At 45.1% G+C, this 17,689-nt stretch overlaps 1 protein-coding gene across 3 annotated transcripts in view; it reads left to right on the top strand.

Moving 5' to 3' along the window:
* LOC137639897 (beta-1,3-galactosyltransferase 6-like) overlaps nucleotides 1-17,689 on the top strand; it is a 69,163-nt gene that overhangs the window by 35,567 nt on the left and 15,907 nt on the right. For 2 of the 3 annotated variants that reach the window (XM_068372166.1, XM_068372167.1), the window contains exon 2: nucleotides 11,347-11,463. In XM_068372166.1, the coding sequence (XP_068228267.1) occupies nucleotides 11,454-11,463 (10 nt within the window). In that variant the 5' untranslated portion in view covers nucleotides 11,347-11,453. Of the gene's footprint in view, nucleotides 1-681; nucleotides 748-11,346; nucleotides 11,464-17,689 lie in introns of those variants that run through there. The other variant, XM_068372168.1, reaches the window with a different exon arrangement.

The raw sequence follows: 17,689 nt of genomic DNA on the forward strand, positions 1-17,689 counted from the left end.
GCAGGAGTATTACAACACTGTATTTACTTACTACTGTCAGTGTGGAGCAGGAGAGGTCTGCTGATCAGATGACTTGCCACTAGCAGACGACTGATCAATATTGTTACTCCTTTTCATTCCTAGTTGTTACTTGACAGAGTTCCTCCTAAATACATTGAATTGATATTTTGTTGTTAATTACCGTTTAACAAATATATAAATATATGAGGTTATAAAATACAAAAATATGTAAAGTATTGCAATTATTTTACAAAAGTCTCGATACAGCTAGAAAGCTTATAAATCCGGGTTTAGTAATATTAAAATAGCTCAACTAGTCATATAAAAACAAAGTAATGCTTTTTCAAAATATCATCAAATATTTCCAAAAACTTTTATAAAAGGTATTCTATAAATAATTCTACCTACCCACAGTCTTTATCTATATTATCAGACAATATTTTGTATTTTTGCTCATATTCTTGTTGATTAGGGCTGTATGAAATTCCACTTCATGTAATTAGAAAAAGGACCGTATTACAAATATCATTTCGTTGAAAATAAGCATTGAGATAAAGTTTTGATTCTAATATTCTTGTATAAACTTTAAATTGTGAGACTTTTTATTATTTAGGAGTTAATTTAAAATTTAAATTTTTCAAAAGAAACCATTACTAAAATATATACTATTTCTATGTCGTAGACTGTAAACCCTTCAAAACAAATAAATTTTGGATGAAAGGACGAAGGATATCTTTTAAGGATTCGGTAAGGACGTCGATGGTGTTAACACCTTTTTTCTAGAGAAAAACATTAATGATTTATATGTATTGCCATTCATTTATATTATTACCCTGTACTCTGTCAAAGCTACTAAAAAGAGGTTTGAACAGTGATGCTCATGTTGAGGACTATGGGTCCTGGTCACAGCTTACAGATAGTTAATCATGAATAATAGGTAAAGTTGTACTGTATTACAGATTCTCATTACGAACAGAAAATATATGTTTTCCCGGAGGAAATGACGTGATTCAATCGAATTTGACCATTTCAACCGCAAACAAACAGAATAGCTAGTTCGACTAACTTCAAGTAGCCGAACTGGTTGTTGCTGTTGCGGATGCAATGAAGGTGAAAACCGGTTTAATCACGTTATTTTCTACAGGAAAACATATATTTTATGTTAATCTGTTTAAATATAATGGCTCTTGTTCAAATTCTGTCTTCACTTCACTCATCAAGAACGTATGTACTGCGCACATTAACATTAGCAATGTTACGCTAACGTTAGCAATGTTACTCTGATATTGCTAACGTTAGCAATGCTACGCTAATATTAGCATGTGTATTTTAAAGCATTTTTCCATATACCCTTTACACTTTATATAGAAGGGTACAGAACCTAACAAACCCACCTAATCTAACCTAGTAGTTCCCAGGTCACAACCCCTAGACAGGGGCAAGCCCCGACCCCCTTCCCAGGTCACAACCCCTAGCCGAGGGCAAGCTCCTGGACGCCCCTCCCAGGTCACAAACTTGTACTGGCTAGCGGTAATGTTGAGCTGCGCTCACTAAAAACATTTAAATTAAAGAAATTAATGACTTTTTATGACCTGGACGATGAAACTTATGGGTCACCGGGGTGTTGAGACTGTGACGCCTTAACTTCTAGGAACGGCACTTGGGACACTGTAAATGTTGGGGTATTACATTACAGTATGTGATTTAAGGAAATTATCAACACTGGATGACTTATCAAAAAAATACCCATGAAATTTAGCAAATGCTTATAGGTATGGAATACTGCAGCCTTTACAAGTACGAAAAAAACCTCACTTGAAATAGCAAAGACCTGACTAGGGCAAAGGTTTCCACGGAGAAGGATTTGTTGGAAGGGGTATGAAGAGACCACTTGAAGAGATATGGGAAGGGGATTGAGAAATATTAACCCCCACCCCCTGTGTAAACTTTCCATATGTATGGGTTCGTGATTGGTTAACGGAAAAACAACGGAGTCTAGAGAGTAAACATGGATGAACTAGAATGGGAAACTTGTCCAGAGCAGGTATTTATGTGAAATCAGGGCGTGACAAGATAATAACAAAATTTATAAAATTAATATAGAAACATGAAATGGAGTGTATGATAAATAATATTTAATGGGAATATAAAGTGGGGTGATTTTATAAGGTATCGGATAATAAAACGAGTAATTCTTCGGTCAAACGTAATATGTATACGAGGGTATTACATAAAAGGAATGGTAATCAAGTCAAATACTTGAATGATGTCGAGTAGTTGAATTTACCGGGTAGAGAAGAAGAAATCCTATTGGTGGAGGTGGAATTTATGCGCAGGTGAGAGGAGTTTATGCGCAGAAGGTCGAAACCTGCATAGTAGAAACGAACGAACGAGAGCGACTACAACCGAGCCATAGAATGTCAAAAAATAAATGAAAAGCACTGCTAATGTTAGCATGTTACGCTAACATTGCTAATGTTAGCTTGCGTAGCTCAATGTTACCGTATTTTTTCATCGGTTTATTATACATCCAAGAAGGTAATGTATAGAGAAGAAAAGGCTTGTTTTACCATTATATACTGTTTCCCCAGTATGTTTCCCCACCCAAAACCCCGAGTTCCCACTGGGGGTCCCCCATTATCGTTGGATGTAGATATATATATACATTTGCGACGGGAACGAGTGTCATTTTCGAAGAGTGGAATTTTTTCTATAGAAAAAAAGTAGTTTTTTCCCTAGGTTACATTGCCCTGTAATACAATACAATAATACCATAAAAAGTAGATAAAATTTATGCCAAATTTATATTCATATGGAGGAAACTCATTTATCGACACCGAAAAGTATAAGAAAATTCTGGTCAAAACGTGTAACACATGCTATGGGGTGAATGTATGATCGCAGGGGGCGTTTGCCCTCCCCCCCAGTTAGATAAGTAGGTAAGGACACGGCTTGTAGGTTAGGTTAGGGGAGAAAGTTTGTTAGTTGATGTCCATTTTTAGTCATCGCGGGAAGAATTGGCCACTGATATACAAAGGCGTCAATGACCTTTAATGTCAGGATGCCAGAGAACTTCAAATCAATCAATCAACCAATTCCAATGAAGTCAAATAAACATATGGTAACTGAGTACCTATCTACTTCTAATTCATGTGAATAGGAAAATCATAAAGTTGTCAAAGTCAGGGAGCCTTTGTATATCAGCGGCCAATTCCTTCAGTGTGCAATAAAAATGAACACCAAATAACCTAAACTTCCCCCCCCCCCTAACCTAACCTAACCTACAAGCCATGTTCTTACCCACTTACCTAAGGGAGGGGCTAACGCCTCCCTACGACCCCCTTCACAGTGCCATACTCTTAGTCAGCCGTCGTCATACACATAGTTGGCCGCTACCATGCATACACCCCCAGAATCAGATTTCTGGACAACTTCACTATCTAATTCTTGCCTGTCAGAAATATGCTGAATTTGTCAGTATTTTGGGAAGTATCTAATTCTACATAATCCATAAAGTATGGGCATAATATTGAACTTTAAAATGGAGGTCTATGGACATCATAATTCTGGCATAATCACTTATAAGGATTCAATTGAAGAGCATGACACCTACCTTATAAGATGCTGGTATCCAGCAGATATCAGATATGTAAGCAAGATGGTTTAACACATTTGGGTCTTGGAAGAAGGAAGTCCTGATCAAAACCATCATAGTGGTTTTGGTGGTTGTCGAAGGCTTTTGTGACAGCAAAAACTTGCCAGTGTATATGACTATGTTAAACCTCCCATACAGTGTTAGAGTTGTCAATTATTTGAACACTGCTCATGAACATGTAATAAAACAATGAAGCACTGTCATTGTAGTGATATGTTTTATGAAAAGTGGTGAATGTAGTTCACTGGGACAGGCTAAGTTAAGAATACAGTAGCCTAAGTGGGGATCACAGGTATGTAAGTAGGTAGGTAGGTCAATAGGTAAGGATATGACTCATAAGTTAGGTTAGATGGGAACTTTGGTTAGATAGTGTTTTAGTGTCTGTTTCTCATGTACAATGTGTTTTTCAGTCTGTCCCAACAAACTACAAAGGCACCAGGACAGGTGTAACAGGTTTTTAGTATCTCTTCTGGTCCAGTTGGGCATATGGGATGTAGGTAATGTTGCTCTGGGTTCAAGGTTCAATCAGGTACAGCAGACTTTGAATACAAATACACCAGTGCTCATTTGGATTTTCTGTGTATCGACCTGTAATCTGTTGCTTGGCGTATGCTAAATGTCAGGAATTGGGAAGTTTCTACAGGGTCCAGTTGCCCTGCAAGTTGACTGTTCTCATCCAAAATTATATTTGTTCCATAACTGGAATACAAGCCTACGCTATTTATTTAGGGGTATTACTTTCAGCGAAGTTGAAATGACAATTCATTAAATTTTAGCGAGGGTTAACTACCCATGCCGCTAGTTAGCCGGGGTAGGGGGGTTAGCTTTCTACCGCTCCCTCTCTCACACCGGGGATTTAGCTCACTTTGCTTTTGGCTCGGATGGTGTATGGTCGTTGCCATTCCTCATCCGTTGCCATTATAATTGGACTGCCATTAATTCTTTTGTGCTTTCTCTCTGTTAGTGTGTGTGTTGACTTCTGTGACCATGCGCACCTGCCATTGACTCGATGGCTGGCCCTGCGGAACCTTAATGTCGGCCATGGAAACCGATCGCCACATCCTTTGTCCGGCCTGCAGAGGTCAATGGTGTGATAGTGGTAATCAGTGCATTGACTGTCGGGAGTGGTCTGACTCCCAGTGGGAGAGGTTTGGGCGACGACAGAAGAAGTCTAAGCGGGATATTTCTCCTTCGAAGGTTCCTTTGAAGGGGGAAAAACCCAAGACCTCTTCTTCCGTCTCCCGACCTTCCTCTGAAGCTCCTACTCGTTCGGCTTCTTCCGAGAGACCGTCGAGTTGTAGCGTAGACCCTTTTATTTGTGGCAAACCCCGCTCGTCGAGAGATGGTGTTGCTTCCCCTAGCTAAGCGGCCTCACCTCTCCCCCCGGGTGAGGCCTTGTCTATGTCTTTTGTTTTGCAGTTGTGGTTGTCCTTGGGGCTTCTGGGTCTGCCCTCTAAGGACTCCTTGCTGCAGCTCATCCTTCTTGGTGCGAGTGTGCGGCCATTATTGTTGACTTCGGAGGTGGATCCTCTTGCGATCGTCGACGTCGTGGTGTCAGAGGCGTCTTCTGTTGCCTCTGCGAATGCCCCTGCCCCTCCAGACTCTCTTGCTGTTACTGCTGTCTTAGTTTACCCCGTTCCTGATCATCCTTCGAGGGGGAAACTTAGTCCTAAGTCTCTCTCTCCTGCGAGTGTTTCTTTCCCTCGGGGGAGTTCTCTCATAGAGACTCTTCTTCAGAGGACTTCTGCTGCTCATGGTCAGCTTGCTGATCCAACGGTCCCTAGAGGGCATCCATGTTGCAGAGGTCGCCCTCCGCTTCGCCTTAGAGGTCATCCTTCGCGATCGGGGAAAAGGCGCCTCTTCGGCTCTTCAGCCTCGTCATCGCAGCCGTCCCCCGCAGAGGAGTCTCCACTTAAGTCGTTTCCTGGCCCTCGACCTTCGCCTGTTCCTGGACCTTCTCCTGACGATGCTGCTGCCAGTCCTCGGACTTCAGTCCTGAACTCTTCTGTAGATCGTTCGCGATCTCCATCGGTGGATGTTCGCCCATCGAAAGGTCACATCCCGGTTCCTGTTCGTCCTACCAGCCGACCTGCCGTCACCGTTCCTGTCTCCGTTACAGCATCATGAGGCCCTACCTAAGTGTGCAGCTGTGCGCCAATGCTCTTCAGCTCGCCAGCGCCCTGCAGTGCACCAGCGCTTACCAACATCTCGTCAGCACCAGCCTGCTCCTTCACGCTTTCCAGAGCACCCATGCTCGTCAGCGCGTCGGCGTTCGCTAGACCTACAGCCTTCTCCTGCTTGTCCTCAGCGCCCTCCAATGCCCCAGCGATCTCTCGATCGCTTGCGCTCTCCGGCGCAGTCTCGATGTTCTAGAGAGCGACGTTTGCCAGCTCGCCAGCACTCGCCAGCCAATCTACGCTCGCCAACACAACTGCGCTCTCCAGCCTGAGCTCGGCAGTGCTTGTCAAATCCTCAGCGTGCTCCTGCACAACCTTTGTCTCCAGCTCGCCAATACTCTCCTAAGCCGCAGTGCTCTCCTGAGCACAAGTTCTAGCTTTACTCGCGCAGTGGCCATGAGCAGGTTCTCCAGCCAAAGGAATATTGTATCGACAGGTCACCATCGCCTTGTTCCCCTCCCCGCAAACGCTTTTCAGCGCGACCGCCGGGGAAAGAGGAACGGGCCTCTACAGAAGGGTTCAGAATCCCGAAACTGCCTTCCTCTAAGGCGGAGACTCCTCACAGGGACCCTTAGGTCCCTATCCCTTCAGGGGATCTGTCTGACAGTGCATCAGTCAATCAGCAGCCCTGGTTCAGTGCTATGGTCAGAGCAGTGGTACAAGCCTTCAAACCTGCTCTCTGGCCACTCTTCGGAGCATCTTACAGCTCCAGCAGACCTTCTGCAAGGAACCACGGCTTCTTCTTCTCCCCTGAAGAGGATGAGAGGAGTCTCAGGCGCGGTCACTTCCCCAAGAGTAAAGCTGACTCCGGTTAGACCACCGAGGCCTGCTCCTCCTGCATCTTCCAGCGGATACTCTCCTACCTCATCTCTGCCGAGAGAGTCGCGTGAGGAAAGGACTTCCTCCCTTTCACCTACGGAGGAAGTTTCCTCTCGCGCAGAGAGTTCTCCACCACTGATGGAAGTCAGGAGGGACACGACATCTCGGCCTTCGATGCTGGAGTCCTACCTCCTTCCTCGGAAGGAATCCAAGGACTCCAAGACTCTTCAAGGACATCTAAGTTTACAGAGTCAGCCAGTCACTCAAGGGATGTCCGCAACCCACCCCGGATAGAGCTCTCGGGGATGGAAGAAGGAGACTTTGCTGCAAGTTAAACGTCGGAAGGAGAGCAGAAAGGGTCGGAACATGCATTCTGGCAGGTTCTGACTTTTATTAGGGTTCTCAAAATGTTTACTGACCCAGAGATACCCTCACGAGAAGGTAAAGACACGGTCTTAGACCAGTGCAGCCTTGCCTTGATCTCAGGGGCTGAAGGGTGCTAGGGCTAAGATCGCCCTACAGCTCTCCGAATCCACCTCCTCCCAACGGTCCGGCTCTACCAATTAGCTTCTCCCACCTCTTTGTGTCCAACAGAGGAGGTATTTTGAGATCTTTGACGAGCCTCGTCCAGCTCTTCCTCTCTGTCAGTCGTTGGAAGAGCTCACCAAGGGAGTCTCTCTAGAGAGACTCCAACCGACAGGTCTCTTTCTCTGCAACTGAGATCCTTAACCAGAAGGTCACAAAGTACGCCATGCAGGCTACTTCGTGGCTTGATGTCTGGTTAGGGACCTTGGGAATCCTGGTACGGACTGAGGATTTCTCCAAGGAACGTACCAGGAAAGCAATGGAGATTTTCCTGCTTTCACTCGCACGATCAAGTTTCTTGCCCACCAAGTTTCAAGCATGTGGGCGAATACCATCCTGAAACGTCGGGACGTGGTGTCTGAGAGATTCCACGTATAAGTCCCAAATGCTGAGATTGTTAGGCTCGGGTATTCCTCTCTTTGGAAAGGCGAAAATCTACCGATGGAGATACGAACGATCTACAGAAGAGTCCAGGAACGAAGTCCGAGGACTAGCAGCAGCATCGTCGGGAGAATGTCCAGGAACGGGCAAAGGTCAAGGGCCAGGAGACTACTGAAGCGCAGACTCCTCTTGGGGAGTGGGACAGCTGCGATGACAAGGCTGAAGAGCCGAAGAGGCACCTTTTCACAAATAGTGAAGGGCGACCTCAGGTGAAGCAGAGGGCAAGCTCTTGTGACGGAGACGCCCTCTATGGGCCGTTGGATCAGCAAGCTGACCATGAGCAGCAGAAGTCCTCCGAAGAGGAGTCTCTACGAGAGAACTCCCTCGAGGGGAATAAACACTCTCAGGAGGGACAAATGTAGGACCAAGTTTCCCCCTCAAAAGATGATTAGGAATGGGGGAAACTAAGATGGCAGCAACAGACGGAGTGTCTGGAGGGGCAGAGGCATTGTCAGAAGCCACAGAAGACGCCTCTGACACTACGACGTCGACGAGCGCAAGAGGATCCACCTCCGAAGTTGACGACAACGGCCGCACACTCGCACCACGAAGTATGAGCTGCAGCAAGAAGTCCTTGGAGGGCGGACCCAGAAGCCCCAAGAACGACCACACCTACAAAACAGCAAGGCCTCACTTGGGGGGAGAGAAGGGGCCACTTCACTAGGGGAAGCAATACCATCTCTCGAGGATAGGGGTTGGCCACAAATAAAAGGGTCTACGCTACTACTCGACGGTCTCTCGGAAGAGGCCGAACAATACTTTGGGTATCTGCAAGGAAGGACTCCTTAAGGGCGGGGAGATACTCCCACCTGATTCCAGTCAGCATTCACGAGACAGTGTTTTCTGATAGAGCGTCTAGCAGCATCCACCGTCTCCTCAACGACAGAGGAGTTGAAGCTGGAAGCCACGTCTGTGGCAACCATGCAAGCAGTCCACTGTTCAGGAACTTTCGGCTACCTAGCTGACAAAGACGACTTGTTCAACTCAGATAAGAGACAAGAACTAAAAGACATTGTCCTCACAGGTGCCAGGGCAATTAAGTTCCTGATGCACCAGGCAGCCGACCAGTGGGCTAAGTGGATCCTTAGAGGACAAGATGCTGTGACTGCCAAGTTTCATAAACTAATCGGTTTCTGGGAGGGCTTTTGCCTCCCTAAAGAGTCCTAGCCTTTTTCCAGCATGGGAGGTAGAAGCTTTGACCAAAAGGTAGAGGAAAGACAGCTAGGACTATATGCTGCATTAAAACTTTTCCTTCCGGCAGCCGCAGTCCCCTTCTATCGTGGGTCAGGGTAGGGCTGCAACTCCATCAGTGCAGTCCCATAGATTGGTTCAGAAGAGCTCCGGCATTAATTCTTAAGCTAGGAACAAGCTTGCCCATTTTGACTTTTCAAGATCATGGGAGATTCAGGGGTAGAGGAAAAGGTCGTGGACAATGACCCCATAGAGAGACAATCCTTCCGCGAAGAAGCCTACAGTCCAGTTGGACGAGTTAGTGGTATCACAGGCCAGAAAGATGGACAGCTTTCGGTCTGGGTACTGTATCTCCTCCCATTCATCAACCCCCTTCCACTGATTCCACCACCAGTGACATCATCATCCTATCGCCAGGGATTGGCAAAGAATGTAGCCCTTTGAGGAGAAGTCCAGGTTATACTGGAGAAGGGCGCTAAAGTTGACGACAGCTATCCAGGCTCCTGGAGTCGACTGTTTCTTGTAGAGAAGGCCTCTGGAAGTTGGAGACCAGTCGTCAACCTCTCAGCCCTGAACGAGTCAGTTCTGCAGACAACGTTCAAGATGGGGACCACAGCCACAGTCAGGCAAGCGATCAGGCCTTTGGATTTCATGGTGAGGATTAACTTAAAGGACTCATACTTCCAGATCCCAATCCACCCTTTGCTTCAGGCATTAAACAACACCTAAAGTACAGTATTTACAAGGGTGTTCACTATAGTTTTGGCAGGTCTTGTTCTCCTTTGTTCATGAGTTACTTGCCAAAACCCAGAATACTTCAATCCTTCATTCCAGGTTTTCATCTTTCAGATTGCAAACCTGAGAGAGGTAACCGATGATCCTGATCTGATGTTATTTTGTCCTGTGAGGCACTTATCTCTAGATCACACCTACAACGTCTTTAAATCAGCACAGGAAGGTGAAGAAAAGTGATGAAGAACACAACTTCTTCCTGGCTGTGGGTGTGGAAATGTCAGACAACGTTTACTGCCCATTACCTGTGGATGTGACCCACAGGTCTCTAGACATTTGTGCCTTATGGCCTGTTGTAGTTGAACAGCAGGTTGTACACCTACCTCAGTCCTTCCTATAAGACCGTTAGCATCGGATTGAGGGCAAAGGTTGCATATGCTTTAGTGATAAAATTAAAGAATGCCTGGCCTTTTCTTTTACTTTCAATCTTCCCCTCTCTGGGTACCACACTTCTTACGAGGGGAATGTGATGTAACTAGGCAAACCCATAATCATATACTTTTTATATGTGCCATATGGATTATTGATTCAGACAAACAAATCACATATATATACCAGATTTTATGACATATTCGGCCAAGAAAAACCCTTGGTGCCAGGGCCGTGAACCAGCTGGTATTACTAAGCGACTGGTGCATATGGTGTTAGGAACCTTAACTCTTCCTGCATCCCAGTGCTTGAGCTTTGAGTGTCCTGTGATAAGTTTCCAGCTGGTTGGAATGGGTCTTCTTTAAGGACGAGTCTCCTATGTAAAGGACGAGGGTTTGTACCCGTTTCCCCTGACTCCTGACTGTTAGGTATTTACTTATTGAATGCCCCGCTCTTGTGGATATCAGAGAACGAATTCTCTCCAAAGATTGTGATGGGGGTGGCAGGTATATCCTCGACAAAATTTTTGGTGGAGAGGTTTTATAGGAGGCCAGTGGCTTTTTTAAGTGTATATTGGAAGGTGGCTTTCCTATTCATTTTTAAATGGTACAGTATATAAAATTTTACATGTTTCATTATAAAGTTATTTATTCATTTCTGATTTTTTTCTTATCTTAATTATTGGGTATTAATCATACTCTTAATCGGCATCAATAATCATTGATGTTATGATGCTAGATAATCAACAAGCATTCATTCATTGTCTCTGTGTAGGAACAAATTATATATTTTGAAGTAATTTGTATTTTTCCTAATTATATAAACCCGAGTCCTTTACTCACATTTTCCTGCCATCACCAACCCCCTAGAAAGTCTCGTCTATCGAAATGGTTTCCCCGCTACTAGCTGGTTGTTGGCACCTTGTTATACTGTAATTTTTAAAGGCCGTATTGCATCATCGTTGTTATCATTCTCTTATGTTAAGGATTCAGGTTTGTATACATTAGTTAGGAAATATACAACTTGCTTCCAAAATTTTCATTTTTTGCAAATTAGCTGTAAGAGATTCTTTTTGCTCTTCGAGCATTGTTAATGCTACTCCACTGGGTAAATGTGTTTGCAGCAACTCTACCCCTGCTAATTACTGTCCAATTTCCATAACTCTCTCATATTATCTAAAGTTTTTTTAATGTTTTTTGGAAAAATATCTAAAATAGGTATCCAGAAGGTAATAATTTTTTCTTTGATTTGCAGTTTGGCTTTCGTAAAGGCCTTGGACCATGTGATGCTCTTCTTACAGTTTCCAATGCTTTACAGAAATCCCTTGGTTGTGGTCAGGAAGTTCGTTTGATTGGCCTTAATTCAACAGTGGTACTGCCTTTGACCGTATTAATCATGAGGTCCATGTTTTCAAACTTAAACAGATGGGAATAGGTGAGTCTTTACTTAACATCATTATTGAAATTATTTTAAGTAATAGATTGCATAGAGTAGTTGTTGATGAGCACCATAGTGAGTATAGGAATGTAATATCTAGTGTTCTTCAGGGTAATATTCTCAGTCCATTATTTTTCATACTACAGTGCAGTATATACTCAAACGGGAATTGGCCTAGAAAACAAGCTTGTTACATATGCAGGTGATGCTACTGTATTCTCTCTGCATCAAATCCATCTTCTGAATGTAGACCAATGGTTGCTGAATATTCTGATAGAGGTATAGGTAAAATTATTGCATGGTGTAAACTATGGGGCATGAAGTTGAATCCTAACCAAACTCAAATTATGATTGTATGGACAGTGGTTCCTCAACATCGAGATCTTTGCATTGATATCTCTTTTGCTATATACAACTCGTTTAAAATTGTGTGATTCTTGGTTGCAAATTTACTTTTGAGAAACACATTCGGTCTGTTTCTTCTTCAGTTGCTCATAAAACTGGCTATCAAGAAAGTTTTTAAGAATTTGGTGATAGGCTATCCTGAGGAAATTTTTTAACTCATTCATTCTACCTTGTTTCAAATATTGTTCTCCTGTCTGGTCTTCAGCTGCTAACTTGTGTCTTAATTTGTTGGATAGAATTCTGTAATCCTGATCTGGATATTAATCTTTAGCACTGTCGTTCAGTTAGTTCTTCATGCATGTTACATAAGATTTTTCTTTTTTCATATCATCCATTGCATTCAGGTCTTCCTAGACTGTACCATCTTGTATGTAATTCTAGGTATACAATTAATTTTATCATTCATGCCTTCTCCATCATCATAATACTATGTATTCTAGAAGTTTTATTCCAGCTGTGAACAGATTGTGGAATGATTTTCCTAATCAGGTACTTATAGCAGTACTGTATAACTTCAGAATTTCTAAATAAAAAAAGAATTTCTGTTAAGCCGGTTGAATGTCAAGTTTTATAGTTTGTATATAACTGATCTATTTTAACATGGTTACTAATCTTGAAATCATTTATTCCTACTCAAATACAAACCCTCGTCCATTAATAGGAGTTTGCTTTCAACTTTGCTGTACCTTTGCCTGTTAAGATTTATAACAAGGTGACGGTAGTTACTGTCAGGTTACATGGCAGCCCCGCCCTCGGCCAGTACATTGAGTAGTTATTTTGTTTTCAGCCGCTGAAGATTACAGATGTACTCCCAGTGCCGTCAACTGGCTATTTTGATTTTTTTTTCTTTAGTTAATGGTTAATAGTACTGTATTTTGTGTGTAATGGAATTTAACCCAAGATGGCCGGCGCCACTAGAGGATGAAGGCAGTTTGTTGATATTTATAAGAAAGTGAAAAAAAGTTTTGACGAAGTAAAAAGGGATTTTGACGAAGGAAAAATCTATTTCTGGGGAGAGACCTGTGGCGCCCGGTGAAAAGGGGTCCTTCTAATACACTTTTCTGATAAAATCTTCCAATTATACCAGAGAAAGATAAAAGCATGGAATGCAGAGGTTACTACCCTCGCGCGAGCACCTTGTGGGTGTCGTGTATAAAGCAAAGGCGCGTGAAAGCCACTATTCACAGGCTGTCTTCCATTTAGTTAATTCCTTCGTCAAAGGGATGGGCCGATACAGAGGCCCCAGCCAATCTACCAGAGCCACGCCACCCACGCCCAACGCGAGTGCCATCTGAACAACATCCTTCTGTATTGGACATGATGGCTTGGAAAGGAAAGGGTGGGATCCTGCAAAAGAATAGGAAAGGGTTTCACCGGGCGCCACAGGTCTCTCCCCAGAAATAGATTTTTCCTTCGTCAAAATCCCTTTTCTGGGTCGACCTGTGGCGGCCGGTGAAAATGTACCAGAGAATGCCTTCCAAGCCCAATAATAATTAGTAATGAGGGGAGAGAAAAAACACCATGTAAGGAGAACCATATATTATATTAAGGTAAGTAAGCAGGAATCATAAACTAGTCACAGGGCAAAGTGAGCGTAAGGCTAAACAAACATGGTAACAAGGAAACCTCCGAGTATCAGAACACAACAAGCAACAAAACTGACATGGCTAAGAATATCCCCACACTAAATTACGGTAAACACATTAAAAGGTACAGTCATCTTAACGTAATATGTAATAAACTAGGGCTAACGAACCACCAAGGAAGCGGTGTCGTGGTGCGAGTGGCGGGTTGGAGGGAGAAGAAAAGAGATGGATGAAAGGTAGAACAAGAGATCACTGGGGAGAGATACGGCTCCCAGCTGCAACCGTTGGGTATTTAAGGGCCTGTAAGTTCTTTAGATAGTGGCGTTTGAAAACCATAGGAGATTTCCAACCCGTGTACTTTTTAAGGTCATCAAAATCCATATTTTGGAAATAATTGATGGAGGTAGCTACTGACCGGATATCATGAGCGTGGGGAAATTATCCCGGATTGGCTTGTTTAATAAAGGAAAGGATCTGTTGCCTAATACCCTGTATGGAAATGGTACCTCCTTGTTCTCTGATAAACAAGGGGCCAGACGATCGGGTAGCAGTCCTAGCTAAAAAGGCCCTGAGAGTAGTGACTGGACAGAGAAGTATCTTGGAGAAGAGGAATAATCTTCCAAGGGGACCACCTATTTTGGGGGTCTTCATTCTTAGCTAGGAATGCCCTGTCTGGAGAAAGAAGTACTTCACCTGAAGGGAGGAAATCTGTTTTCTGAGTTTCGTGAGAGAGCTGCTAGTTCTGAGATTCTAGCACCCGAGGCCAAAGCTGTTAGAAATAAAGTCTTCCTAAGAAGAGTGATATAGGAGCAGGATTCGTTGTCCGTGTCGGAGGCAAGTTTGAGGACATCATTCAGAGACCAAGAGACCTTTTGTGGGCGAACCGAAGGTCGAAGCCTAGCACAGGCTTAATGGTGGTTATAGTGCTAGCTGCTAGGCCTTTGTCAAATATGGACCTAAAGAAGGAGATGGCTAAATTAGGAGTCATAACCGAATGGTCTAATTCTTTAAGAAATCTGCTAGTTTCTTAACTGCCGAATCGTATTGGCGAATCGTAGAGTCCCTTTTGTCTGATTCTATAAAGAGGACATTATCCGGGTCGATGTTTGCATCCTTACGAGCCGCAAACTTCATGAAATCCACAAAGTTAGGGTGTTGGCTATCCTTGAGGAATCTGACACAGTCCGAGTTTGGACCACTTGGGTCAGTTTGGGGAATGGGATCCGGAAGGGACGGAGTTTCAACTCGAGGAGGAGAGGAAACCAACTGCTCTTTGGCCAGTGAGGTGCCACTAAAGCCACTGCCCCGTTGAAGGAGCGGAGTTTGTGTAAGACTTTCAGTAGGAGATTCACTGGAGGGAATAAGTAGATCTTCTGCCAATGGTTCCAATCCAGGGTTAATGCGTCCATGGCATAAGCCTGAGGGTCCAGGTTCGGGGTCACATAACATGGGAGTTTGTGATTGAGTTGGGTCGCAAATAGATCTACCTGGAGACCTGGAACCAGCCTGAGTATCCACCGGAAGGAGTGTATGCCCAGGGACCATTCTGATTCCAGTGGTTTTTGTCCTGGATAATGAGTCTGCTATCATATTCTGGACTCCTGCTAGGTGAGTTGCTGACAGGAACCAGTCTTTGTCGGCTGCCAAGGCGAAGATAGTGACCAGGATCTGATTCAGGTTAGGTGATTTGGATCCCCCTCTGTTGAGGCAGTGGACTACTGCCGTGCTGTCTAAGACTACTCTGATGTGGGTCGACCTCGGAGGAGAGATTCTCTTCAGGGTCAAGAACACCGCCATGGCTTCGAGAACATTGATATGGAACTGCTTCATGGCGGGTGACCAAGAGCCCTGAAACATCTGATGTTGGGAGTATACCCCCCCAACCACTCGGAGACGCGTTGGTATGAATTGTCACTTGTGGAGAGGGGAACTGTAGAGGAACCGATTTGGAGAGGTTCCTCCGTTCGGACCAGGGTTGTAGTTTCATTTTTAAGACGGGATCTTTGAGGTCTTGTCTCTTAAAGGTATTGTCGCTCTCTTTCTCCAAACTCGATTGATGTCTTTGAGTTTGGCTTTTAATAGGAGATCGGTCAGTGAAGCAAATTGGAGAAGGCCGAGGATTCGTTCTAAAGCTCTTCTGGACACCTGTCTGTGTTTGAGAAAGTTCCTGACCTTGGAAGCTATCTCCCTTACCTTCTTGGGAGGAAGGGAGAGCCTGTGCTTTGAAAGGTCCCAACGGATGCCTAACCATTCGAAGTGGCTTGATGGTTGTAGGCGAGACTTTCGGAGATTGACTTGGAAGCCCAGTTTGGCGAGAAAGTGGAGTACCTTCGACGTAGCTCTGTTGCATTCCTGGTTCGACTGGGCCCAAATGAGCCAATCGTCCAGATAGGCGATGATCTGTATCCCTTGGTTTCTGAGTTGTTCGAGCACCGTCTCCCCCAGTTTCGTGAATATCCTGGGGGCAATGCTCAGACCGAAGGGCATGACTTTGAATGCAAAGGCTTTCTTGCCGAGACGGAAGCCTAGGTAAGGAGAGAAGTTTCGAGCTACTGGGACATGATAATAGGCATCGGTAAGATCGATAGAGGTGGTGACGGCCCCACGGGGAAGTAAGGTCCGTACCCGAGAGATAGTCAGCATACGGAACTTGTCGCAAAGGATGTAAGAGTTTAGTTTTGACAAGTCCAGAACTACCCTCAACACCGACGAGTCTTTCTTCGGGACTGTAAACAGGCGGCCTTGAAATTTCAGGGATCGAACCCGTTTGATCGCTTTCTTCTTGAGTAACTCTGCGGTGTACTCTTCCAGGATGGGAGTGGGTCTCTGGAAGAAGGTCACTGGTGGAGGAGGGGATCCCTGTTACCATTTCCAACCCAAGCCCCTGGATATTATGCTGTGAGCCCTTGGACTGAAGGTCCAATGGTCTCAGAAGTGATAAAGTCTCCCTCCTACCGGCATCACATCATTGGGAGGGAGTGAACCTAGGTCCCCTCCCTCCACGGGCACCCCTTGCTCTAGGTCCGCCGCGTTGGCGGAACTGTCCTCTACCTCTGAAGCTTCCTCTCTGGTGTCCACGAAAGGAACCGGAGGATTCGTAGGCAGGGTTGTATGCAGGAGAGGACATCCAAGAGGGGTTGGGCTGTGTACCAGGGGGAGCAGTGAGGTAGACTACTTGCTGAGGGGGCGCCGGTTGTTGAGAAGTCGAGGCAGCGGAAGGCTGTGGCGACGAGTTACCCCGGACCGTCTTGTAAGGACTAAACCTCTGCTGCTTCTTGAAGAACGTCTGTTTCTGGGATTCGAACCTCCTTTTGGCTGAGAGACCCCACCTTACTTGCAAATTTTGGTTTGCCCTCGCCGCGTCCTGAAGAACCTTATCAACTTCGTTCTGAGGGAAGAGGTTCTTACCCCAGCAGGAGGACACTATCAGCCTGTTCGGTTCATGTCTGATGGAGGCCTCAGACAGAACGAACTTCCTGCAACTAACTCGAGCCGACCAGATGGCATGGAGGTCTATTTGGTAGGACAGCAGCTGGTTCTTTGTGGCGACTCTGAACAGCGTTTCCTCTGGGTAAAGTGATGCTAGGGACTCCATGGAGGTGATGGAGTGGAGGGACCTAGCTAGTCTATTACGGGTCTCGAACTCAGTTTTGAGAAGACTCTCTAGTAATCTGGGAAGCTTCTCGGAGAAAAGAGTAGAGGCACAGTCCGGGTCTAGCTTCCCCACTGTGAAGGTAGACGCCGCGTCATCCCAGGTTGCAGAGGTACCCGGAATAAGCAAAGAGGTGGGGTCCGTCTCCTTGAGAGCCGGCATGGAAGGGCCTTCCTTGATGGCCTGTATAGTCAGCTCTGTGACTTTGTCTATGAGCGGCAAAGAGATGGAGGCCGCTGTCGTAAAAATAGTGTAGGCACCTTTGTGTGGGGTGAGCTTGGAGTTAATACACCCCCACTCTGATAGAGTTCTGGCCCAGATAGCCTGGGCCTGCTCTTTCGGAAATATCACTGTTTCCTTCGGTACCTTGTCTATACGGACCAATGCATGTTCCTTTAAACGTACGAAGCCATTGAACGGGAATTCTAGGCCCGGGGGGTAGAACTCCAGGTCCTCTAGAGGGCGGGTGCCTATGCCCTCCAGAGTTAGGGAACCATCTAAGAATGGGGCATACAAGGCAAACCGCCAAGGATTGTTTTTATCGAAGGGAGGTAGCTTCGATGCGTCTGGGGCGGAAGGA

The sequence above is a fragment of the Palaemon carinicauda genome, chromosome 4 (assembly GCF_036898095.1).
Source record: "Palaemon carinicauda isolate YSFRI2023 chromosome 4, ASM3689809v2, whole genome shotgun sequence".
In the NCBI taxonomy this organism is placed as follows: Eukaryota; Metazoa; Arthropoda; class Malacostraca; order Decapoda; family Palaemonidae; genus Palaemon; species Palaemon carinicauda.